General features: G+C 35.0%; 2 protein-coding genes across 2 annotated transcripts in view; one reads left to right on the top strand and one right to left on the bottom strand.

Moving 5' to 3' along the window:
- The window catches only part of ADAMTS6 (ADAM metallopeptidase with thrombospondin type 1 motif 6), a 246,452-nt gene that overhangs the window by 137,348 nt on the left and 97,462 nt on the right, over positions 1-11,642 (bottom strand).
- On the top strand, positions 758-10,792 carry PPWD1 (peptidylprolyl isomerase domain and WD repeat containing 1). Its single transcript, XM_010725478.3, has 8 exons — positions 758-901; positions 3,179-3,626; positions 4,145-4,335; positions 4,847-5,036; positions 6,320-6,501; positions 8,548-8,629; positions 9,220-9,402; positions 10,426-10,792. The coding sequence occupies exons 1-8, from the start codon at positions 849-851 to the stop codon at positions 10,567-10,569; spliced, it is 1,473 nt and encodes a 490-aa protein (XP_010723780.1). The 5' UTR covers positions 758-848; the 3' UTR covers positions 10,570-10,792.

Consider the following 11,642-nt stretch of genomic DNA (forward strand, 5'->3'; position numbering starts at 1 on the left):
GAGGGAGAAAAAAAGAACAGTATGATGCACAGAATCCAGGGATGTTCAAAAAGATACTAACTGAGGCCATGTTCCTCCCTTGTCATCTCTACTATGCAAGGCATTCAAGTACTCACTGCTGTTAAAAATCATTATCTGCTTATTGGAAAAGAAACAGGTTGATATGCAGCCTCACAATAAGAAAATTAAATAATAGTAAATTTTGTAGAAGTATAATGTTATGGTATGTTTTTGATTTTAAGCATCAGCTTCTCATTATATACAGAAACAAAACGTGAGAACAAAGGCTACCAAGTGAAAACACGAAAAACAAGTATTCTGAAGTCTCAAATGCAGTCATTATGCTCCCTAACAAACATTAAAAGCGGGACTGCAATAGTTAGCATTCTGTTGCTGTTTCTCTCTTGAGAATGCAAGCCTAAAAGTGCTTTTATTTTTCTACTGTAATCTTGTTCTCCCTCTTTGTTTTCAATTAAAGTTTTAAATTAAAGTCATTATAAAGTCATAAACTTTCACTTACGTAGACAGTAAGTGCTCCATCCTTTCTGACCAGATAGTAAACAGTTATAGGATACAAAGCGTTTAAAAAAAGATACCACAAAAGAACAGCAAAAAAAAACAAACAAAAACGACCCTCACATCCTCACATAGTTTTTGAATTCAAAATAGGATGGAGAAGTAGCTGAGACAGCTTCGGATGTCTATATGTGTTTAGGTTTTGGTGCTTTTTTCTGTTACTCCATTTCCTTGTCTTGATACTATGTTAATTTGTTTTGATAGGTGTTATTGAGAGTATTGCTGTTAGTTCAGAAGGGGCATTATTCTGTTCAGTTGGAGATGACAAAGCGATGAAAGTGTTTGATGTAGTCAACTTTGATATGATCAACATGCTGAAACTTGGGTAAGTTGCTCAGTTCTTGAAAATGCTTATTTGCGATTTTGATTAGGGGTTATTTTGTGTAACAGGTAAGTAAATAATTTGTTTGACTTGATTTTTTTTTCCGATCAGATGAAGATGAGTATGTTGCATTAAGCAAAATACTTGGCTGACTATAGAAAAGTTTATGACTATATGCATCCTTCATATGAGTGCAGTATGATGGCATACTTTTTTGTTGTCAAATGTTAGGCAGAAGGATATGCTGTTTCTTAAATAATTCAGCTAGGCATCTTTTTTTTTTCTTATTCTGTTTTCCCCAGTTGTTTGGCACTGAATATTAGAAATTATAACCAATTAATAGTTCCAGTAGTAAAGAAACTTGGCCTGTATATATTATTTGCCATCATTTATTGTTTTAAGGCAAGCAATTTTCTTCTAATATTAAACAGAGCATTGTTTTGCTTAATCGTGCTTTTGTTACGCAATAGATAGGTAAAGAACTTGGAAGAGATAGGACTGGGGATTATTGGAATTATATCAGCAACAGAGGAAAACAAAACGAGTGTTTTTATTTCAGACTATGTGGTCAGAAAGTAGAAGGATCAATGAATGCTCTACCAAGGATGGTACTGATGTTTCCACAAGCCTTGGGATATTAGAGACTATTTATTCCATGTAGTCTAGTATTTACTAGATAATTTTGAAACTGAGTTGAAGTATAGACTCAAAATGTTCATTACTGACATCGTTCTTCTAATTGAAATTAACGCCAAGACTTCCACTGCTTTGAAAGCTGTTAAAACTGATATCTAAATACTTTTTAGAATGCTCATATAAATGCTTATGTTAGCTGCTTTATGGATATAGTGTTAGTAATATCCTCCCAGTAGTGCACTAAGTCCATAGGAATTTATTACCTCTTGGCTGTCTGCTGTGGAAAAAGTCCAGTTGGTGTTAGCCTTTTATTTTTGCTGGTGTTTTATGCTTGGCAGCCCTGTATTGTCACTGCAATATCAGTAAAACTACATAGTGAAATAAAATGAACTTAATATTAAAAAAACCTTTAACTCAGTTACTATTCTTTTTAATCCAAAAGATTAGTGTCTGGTATCTGTCAGGCCTTTAGTATTTCTTAGTTTCCTATGGAGACTGTCATTTCTTCATTACTCAACATTTAGTTCTAGAGTTCCAGTTCTCAGCATCGTTGCTTACAGACTTCTTTAAAAAACAGATGTGATTTAAATTATTGACCACATCTCTAGTTTGTTTTATAGAGTATATTCAGTTTTAGCAAACGTGTTCCTTCTTTAATATGTGGGTTGCTCTGAAAGTAATGTATTCTATTTATTGCCATGGAAACTACACTTGTAGTACAATAACACTATTTGTTAGAGCAAATTCTCAGCTACTAAACACTGTTTCAACACAGTCACCCCTATTAGATATGCATTTTCACCAGCAATGAGCAAGAGCCAGCATGCTGTGCTCATAAAAATCATCATGGTTATCGGGAACTGCTGAAACATACTGCCCGCTGCCTCACTGCTTGGTCTCCATCATCGTTCAGCAAGCATCAACGAATGTCAGTAGTTGTCATTTTTTTCTGCTAGAGGAAATTAGTGACACACCTTTGTTTCATACGCACTTCCACATCAGATGTCATTTTGTCAGACTGCCCTCTGCTGCCATCTGATGCACAGCAACAAAATGTAACAATATTGGTGGGAAGATTCAGCCTCTGTTGCCATACCATCACCATCCGCCTCTGGCATCATAGGCCAACATAATAAAACAGGAGGCATTACTTTCATGGCAGCCCTCATATATTCAGAACAGTTACGTATAAATTTAGTACAATTGTCATAATTTTATTTATATTTGCATAATTAACTAATGTTTTCTGAAAACCTTGTTATACTTTCAGTAAGCATATGCCTAAGGTGCAGTTATCTTCATTTGCACTGAAGCATTAATCACTTAGAGCTAAAAGTGCTACTGAGTCACAGAAATTAATAATCTTTAATGCTGCTCAGTGCTATTTAGTTGTTTTTTCATCATTTTTCTTCTTTCATATCCACCTTATTTTGCTTTCTTGAACAGCGCTTTATGAAGTGATACGGAAATAACAGAAATTGGCTGAACCATCTGTTGACTTGTTTGGAAAAAGCTTGGTTTTTAGCAAGACAGATATTAGCAAGATTAGTAAATGAAGTTGAAGATTTGCTTGATATTTGATTTCAAATTAGCTTGATTCTTATCAGTAAAATCAGCCCTTTTTTTCTTTCTTTTTTCTTGCAGCTATTCCCCTGGCCAGTGTGAATGGGTATATTGCCCTGGAGATGCCATATCTTCTGTTGCAACATCTGAGAAGACCACAGGAAAAATATTCATTTATGATGGACGAGGAAATAACCAGCCACTCCATGTTTTTGATAAACTCCATACATCTTCTCTTACTCAGATACGGTTGAATCCTGTCTACAAAGTAGTTGTGTCCTCTGACAAAACTGGAATGATTGAGTATTGGACTGGTACTCCTCATGAATATAAATTTCCCAAGAATGTGAACTGGGAATATAAGACAGATACTGATCTGTATGAATTTGCTAAATGCAAAGCTTACCCATCCAGTATAAGTTTTTCACCTGATGGCAAGAAAATGGCCACTCTTGGGTCCGACAGAAAAGTCAGAATTTTCCGATTTTTGACAGGGAAGCTGATGAGGGTCTTTGATGAATCTCTGAGTGTGAGTCTAGTCTTGGTTCTCTTTGACTCTTTATTTCTTTCTTTGACTTTATTGATCAACACATGCATCTACATGATTATCTAAATCTGAGCTTAATTGCTATGTTTTTCTTTCAGAAAAGGTATTCTCTGTTTTCTTCCATGGCTGTTCTGTTGCTTTGTCCCAAAATTAATTCTTACTAATGTATGTTAGCTATTGAGTGAAACTGAGTTGTTAGTTTTCATCTGTTTTTCATACTGCTAGATAAAGCAATGAGAAAAAATATTTAAGTAATAAACATAGTAATGAAAAAAATTGTAATATTTTAAAAACTTTGTTAAGAAAGCTGCATACTTGTTTTTCTTTGCTTCAGCAGACTACAACATGCAACATGCATGTGTTTAATTCTTCAGATAAGTTTGACCTGTTTTGGATTCTTGCTTGGATTCTGTATTTTCTAAGCATGTGAATTGGTGTTTATCTGGATCAGGGCAGAAGTGTAATAGTGATTATTTATTTATTTATTTGTTTTCCTGTAGATGTTTACTGAACTTCAGCAGATGAGACAGCAACTACCAGACATGGAGTTTGGCCGGCGCATGGCAGTTGAGCGTGAGTTGGAGAAAGTGGATGCAGTAAGATTAATTAATATAATCTTTGATGAAACTGGACACTTCGTTCTCTATGGAACAATGTTGGGCATTAAAGTCATAAATGTAGAAACTAACAGGTAAGTGTTAGTGAGATGTGTGGAGACAAATTTCTTTAGAATTCCGTGCTTAATCACTCACATTTAAAACTTGACATGACTGGTTACTGGTTACTGGTTATCTTTTTGTTATTTGAGAGCCTTCAATCAGACTGTTGATTAAAAATATTCCCTTGCTTATTAGTGGATTGTTGCAATTCAAAGCTTATAAAATGAGATAATATGTCCAGTTTTTACTATATATTCATAGTAAAAATGAGTATTGAATTAACTTCTAGTTAACAGTATGATACAGTAAACGTGGATCATGCAGCTTGTTTTCTGTACGGTAGGGAGGCTGATTAGCAATTGATTAGCAATGATTAGAAATGATAAGCAAGTTTGAGTAGAGAAGCATTATAAATACAATTATTAAAAATTGTTTTGGGAAGGCTTTGGAATTTTGCTTTGAGTCTCTTGCACTCAGAAAGGAGACATTCTCTGAATGTGAGCAGCTAACAGTCTTCACATTTCTTTATGTCTTGTACTACAGGTGCATTCGTATCTTGGGAAAACAAGAGAATATTAGGGTGATGCAGCTAGCTTTATTCCAAGGAGTTGCAAAGAAGCATCGTGCTGCAATAACCATTGAAATGAAGGCATCTGAAAACCCTGTTCTCCAAAACATCCAGGCAGATCCAACAGTAATCTGTACAGCTTTTAAGAAAAACAGGTTTTACATGGTAAGTGCGATGTCCACTGAAGTAACTCTATTCTTCTATTAAAACTTTTCTCTGTTATTTTTTAATATTATACTTGTGCCTTTCCAGTGCCTTTTGTCTTGAACGTTTGAAAATGCAGCATTTCTAGCAGTGTCTTTTTAAGTTGCAAGTGCATTCTGGAACTTTGTTTGAACTGTCTAAAAATTGATTAGAAACAGCGTGGTAGTCTAACTTTGTTTTCACAATTGCTCAAGCAGTTAAACAAACTTTGATGTTTTTAGCTGTTTGAATTAGAGTTAGTCTAGTTTAAGAAATTTAAATAAGAACGCTTATAACAAGATATTTTACCTACAAAGAAACAATTAACAGAATGAATAAAACATACGAAAATTCTGAGTAGTGTCAGGCGGATTACAGGTAACAGAGACAGGAGTCATCTTCACAGATTTAGATTTTAGAAGAGATGTGATTTATCAGCCTAGGAGCTCTGGAGGAGTTAGTAGTTGATCCGCAATGTGATCACAACAGGGGTTACAGGTCAGTCTGTCGCTAGTTGTGCTTGAATTTGATCATGTTTTCAGTTGCAGCATAGTGTGCTTTCTGAACCTTTGTGTGGTTAGTATATATAGTATATAATAGAATACACTATGAACAATTTGACACGAAAGGAAGAAAATTCATATTCAGTATGGAAATACTGCTCATTCTGGGTAGTGCATGACCATATGGCAAGTGAATGCATGCAGAAAACTAGTCATTGTCATTTGATACACAGTTGTACTTCTTCTGTGGCTTCTTGTGCATGCTATTTATTGTATTTCTTGCCTTTTTAAGAAGTGCTTTAAAAAATTCATTTCTGATGTTTTTCCTGCTTTGAGTTGAATTTGCTGTTTCTGCTGTTTATGTATTAATACAGTAATCAGAATTTAGTTTCACTTTTTGGTGAAACCATAGTTTTTGTAATGAAACCTGCCAATTTCAATACACTAATGTTCTCATTCCTTTCTAAAAGAAAGGTGCTGAACTACTATTGTGGGCTTTAGGTTAAAATGAGGAAATAATTTAGAAGTTAACAAATCACTGAAGGTTTATTGGACTTGCATGTATTTGTACAGAAATTTGTGACTAGAGAGAAACACTGATAGTGCACAGCACTGAAATGCCATCTATGAATTCTTTACATTTCAAATCTAGTTGAGTGTCTAAGAAGTAAATCATCACACCGATGTCTTGGGTACAGACTTCTGTGTAAGATAAGGAAAAACAAAATACAAACTGTTACCTTCTTTACTTTTGTTCTTCAGTTTACTAAACGTGAACCAGAAGATACAAAGAGTGCAGATTCAGACAGAGACGTCTTCAATGAGAAACCTTCTAAAGAAGAGGTCATGGCAGCCACACAGGCAGAAGGTCCCAAAAGAGTTTCAGACAGTGCTATTATCCACACAAGCATGGGAGATATACATGTTAAGCTTTTTCCTGTTGAGTATGTATTTGGTGGTTTTTCTGTTACTCTGTTTCTCCTACCTTGCCCATTTTTTCCTGGCAGTACCCAAACCTTACCTTTCATGCTAGGAAAGGTTCTTTTCCTCATTGTTTTCTATTGTCCTTGTTTTTGGACAGTTTCTGAGTACATCAAGCTACCAGAATGTGACTCTTGATGAACAGAGTAGGGGAAAAATTGGTCAAAGCAACAGTGGGGTGTCAGGTTTGTCAAGGTTCTGATTTTCTTTCTTTTTTTTAACTGCTGGTTGAAGAAGCTTATTCCTTTCTTAAGTATTTTTCTCTCTCTAAACCTCAGATGTGGCTAGGTCATAATGGTGTCCTGTGCAAACTACATATTGCTGTAAAGCAGTGCTGTTTGATTCCATCTTGAAAGAGTAGAATGATGGTGGCAGCAGCAGTAGATGTGGTCATGGATCTGTGTAAGCCAGAGAAATAGTACTGTTTTCAACTTCCAGTATGTGGCACACGTTTACATTTTATGATATTGCAGATCTTTCAAGAGCAACATAAATTTATACTAACATCAGCGCAACATAAATCCAAAACTAGGCATACAATTAACAGAGTTTCGTGCATGATTACTTGGTATTTGTGTCAGTGTGTCTGCTTCATGATAGTAATACATGCAAAGATTTTGTTACGAAACAACAGGTTTATCTCTCATGTCAAGTTTGCTATAAATAGAAGCTCATAGAAATCCATTTATCCAAATCAAATTCATGTTTTGTCACAAGCACAGATAAGATAACAAACTTAGTTTTACCCTGCAGAGAAGTTAGTCTTCAATTTCTATATTAAATGATGTCTTCTTGCATGAAGCTATACTTCCTGTGATTGTTACCTGTATCACACAGGCTGCAGAAATAGGACAGCATGTACCAGTAAAAGTGGTAGGTCGGTCAAGTTATGTTATTTCCATTTTTTAAAAACTTTAATGCCAGTAGATTTGCATGCATAATACATGCATAATATCATTAAATTCATTGCAATACTTTATTTGCATTTTTTTAAAGTAAAATTCTTTCAGCCTTGGTTATTCTTATGTTTGTCCTTTTCTAATATTTTCTTCTGCCTGAACTTTGAAATTAAAATCTTTTCAAGATAAAATTGATTAAAAAAATAAAGTATAACACTGAGGATGTGGCTTTGAATGCCCTTTGGCCAAGTTTTTGTGATCTGGAGTTGTGAATGACTACTTTTGTACTGTTCAGCAGGAAACTGGGATTGTACTTTGTCTGCTCCAGTAGTTATTTTATTAGTGTTGTTTCACAAGATGCTTTAGAATATCATTCATATCCAAGTGAATGTTTCTATGGACACTATGTGGTTTGCTGGGAAAAATGTGTATGACTGTTCAGATCTGCACGTCTACTCTGGAAACTAATCCATTTCATAAAACTAGTGGAAGATTTACACAAACAACTGTAACTCTGGTAGCATCTTTTGGGAGAATGGAAGAAACAAAAAACTTTAAAGAGATGAAGTAAGAACAGTATAAGTCTTTTTTGTTTTGTTTTTGTGAAATGAAAAGTAATATTTCACCTGTGCAGCCTAGCTCTGAACAATGTGTGTCAGCAGTTTTACAAAAGGAGAACAAGCTCTGTAATGACTGCAGAATCACTCTATAATATTAAAACAGTGCAGTTTCAGATTCTACTTCTAGTACACAGCACTGTCTGCATATGGAGCTTACATCCCTGAATCATCTTTGTATATCTGTAGTATATAGGTAGAAATCTGGAGATTTCTTGACTTTGGTCTTGACGTTGAGAAAACAGATTTGGCTCCTAACCCCACTGCTGATTTCACAAGTAATCATGCAACTTCATACTCCTTGCAAATTTTGTTTCAAGCTCTTGGTTTGACGAAGTGGGAGGTTGGTTTAACCTTATTTCATGAAAGCCCAGTTGCAGAATGCTAAAACAGTGCTCAGTACAACAGGATGTGAGTCTCACCTGAAATCTTTACGGCCTTGCCAGAAAACACAGGCTACCCTGAATATTTGTTTTGTATTACATGATTTCAGGTGTCCCAAAACTGTGGAAAACTTCTGTGTACACAGCAGAAATGGCTACTACAATGGACACATATTTCACCGTATCATCAAGGTAACCTGTAAATTTATTTCTTTTGTTGGTTTATGTGATGTAATTTCATGGCCAGCCTTTACATTTTCATTTGCTTTTGCATGAAGGATTTCTGGAAAAGTTACACAGTTCTTCCCTGAAATGTCTGAAAAATAATGAGATCCTAAAAGCCTTTACATCAAAATTCTTAATAGCTGCCCTCAACTGAAAAGGTGGAAAACATCTGAAAATTGAGATAAATATCAGTTCAGCAATCTTGCATGAATTATAATTTTCTTTCATGTCAGAATGGTATCTCCTCTAAAGATTCTTACTTTAACTACATGAGAAACAAGTGAATACAGCCTAAATCTCTGCAGAAGGTACAGACAGTTAGGTTCTATCATTCACTAGCAGGAACAGTGAAGTAATCTTGCTTGTGTAGTCTTTTTTCCCAATGCAAGAAATTAATTATTACCTTCATTCCTTACCCACCACATTTTAGCATTCAATTTTGTTGGAAGATATGATCCAAGCTTAAAAAAAAGAAAAAAGAAAAAAGGAACCTAGCGTAAAACATTTTTACTTATTTATTCCAAGTGATGATGTAATAACATCTAATTTCTCTGCAGGGTTTCATGATTCAGACTGGTGACCCCACAGGTACAGGAATGGGAGGTGAAAGTATCTGGGGAGGAGAATTTGAAGATGAATTTCATTCAACTTTACGACACGACAGACCATACACACTCAGCATGGCTAATGCAGGACCAAATACTAATGGATCCCAGTTTTTTATAACAGTAGTGCCAACCGTAAGTAGTATTTAAAGTTCAATTTAAGGCATAAGATGCTAGCTGCATAATAAAAATGCAGTAACTGCTCTGGTGGAAAAAGGAACACAACACTGTTCAAGCAACCTTTAATTGTTACTTTGGAACTAACTGCTGCACACAAAGATGTACTGTGTATAGACTTCATCAAAACAATTATCTAAGAAACAGGAAAGTGCTGTGATCATGATCATTTGAATTCAAACGGGAGCAAGAACCTTATCCTTAGTAAAACCAGATGGTTTTCCAATTTTGTATTACTAGAATATTTTAGATTAATATACTGCTTAAATTTAACATAAATCTAGCTATTGTTAAGACCATTCTGAGTTTTTTGGATTAGTGTCAGCATAACTGCTTAAAGTTGCTGACTCCTATACAGAAAAGCCAGTATACAAATGAGAAAACTTCCCTGCTAATATCTTGATCTGTATACAACTTCACAGCAATACATAAATGAATTGGGCAGTGACTCTAAAGTGCAAAAAATACATTAAGACAGTACATAGAGAAATTTTGTTCCTCAAAGTCATGTGTCTTCTTAAGAAGTATCCATCTACCATAATTTTGAAGCTCATTAAATCACATCATTGCCTATATTTCAATTGGGCATATATTGCTAATTGGGCATATTGTATGACTTTGAATTAGGTAGTATTCTAGACTAGCACTTAAATTCAATTGCGAAACTACCATGAAATAAATGTGCATTTCAATGAAATGAATTTAAGCTTTAAACCATTAAATGTTGCTGCATTGCTAGAACTTGGTGTCTGTAGCAACTTTGGGAATGTATTTTAAAAGATAAGTCAGTATGCATTAGCTGCACTGATAACAGTCACTTGTTCTAACAGCTTTTTACAGTTACTTATACAACAAGTGTGAGATCAGTAGTCTTTAATATTCATGTTCACTTACTCTAGGCCACTCTCATTTGGTATCTAAACTACATGCTGCTTTCTATTTCAATCTGCTTTTTCTTTCTTCTGCTGTATCCTCAAACAGCCTTGGCTAGACAACAAACACAGCGTGTTTGGACGGGTGACTAAAGGAATGGAAGTTGTTCAGAGAATCTCTAATGTTAAAGTCAATCCCAAAACTGACAAACCCTATGAGGATATCAGCATCATTAATATCACAGTGAAGTAAGTCAGGTGATGAAGGCTCCAGCTTAAACAGAAGAATGTCGTCGTTGTGGGACCCAGGGAAGAACCTAGAAGGAATAAAAACTTTTTTGATAATTTCTGGATGTAAGAAGTGCCATGACAAAGCAGACACCAGTTCTACTGTTTTTCATGTACCTAAACTGCCCCAAGCCTGTATTTCTTGGTATATTTGTCTTTTTAAAGTAAAAACATTGCCATCTTTCTTACAAAGCCTACTGTTTGCCTTTTCTGTGCAAGACTGAAGATGCAAACACACACCATAGATTATATTCTAAAGCTTTTATCATGAACCGAGTACAGTCTATGCCTTACCTTTATCTCTGACAGAGGAAGAGGTCAGATGTAGGCTAGTAATAAGCTCTTCAACAATATATGCATGCATCAAAAATTAGATCATAATATGCTTTGCTAGGATGACATATATAATTTACTTCATCTTCCAAATGGTTGTGTATGTGTCCATCAGACTAAATGAACAAGTGATCAAATCATGCAGTAACAGTGTATTAAATCCTACACAAGTACTGGGATTGCCAGGTTTTCTTGTGCCTTTTAATGTTTCATTTCTCATTATTTTAGCCCACGCACACTGTTGCTGGCTTGATTTTACCCCAGAAATAAGGCAAATATTAAAACTTTTAGTAAAATACTTAATTGACATGGATACTCACATCAAGCTGTTGCAAACCTGTGGCTAAATACAATCCTGTACCAGGCTGGATAGTTAAGTCTATTCTAAGATACAGTAGTGTTAATTTTGACTGTTCATGTCCACACAAGACCACAAGACTCAGGAGCTTATGATTGTAATAGCTTCCCCCTCCCCCCCTCTTAAAACAACAACAACAAAAAACTAACAGTGATGTAATGCATGCTAATCAAATTCAAAGCTTTTGGAAACTGCTGTCCCAGGGAAACTGACACAAAAAGGTATTCTGAGGAATCAAACAAGAATTTTACAATATACTGAATGTAGTGCACCTCTGTTTTTAGATGACAAGACAAATTTATTAAAGAAAACTACATTTCCAAAAGTTTTAGATAATTTTATTGAAA

This window comes from Meleagris gallopavo, chromosome Z (genome assembly GCF_000146605.3).
Source record: "Meleagris gallopavo isolate NT-WF06-2002-E0010 breed Aviagen turkey brand Nicholas breeding stock chromosome Z, Turkey_5.1, whole genome shotgun sequence".
In the NCBI taxonomy this organism is placed as follows: domain Eukaryota; kingdom Metazoa; phylum Chordata; class Aves; order Galliformes; family Phasianidae; genus Meleagris; species Meleagris gallopavo.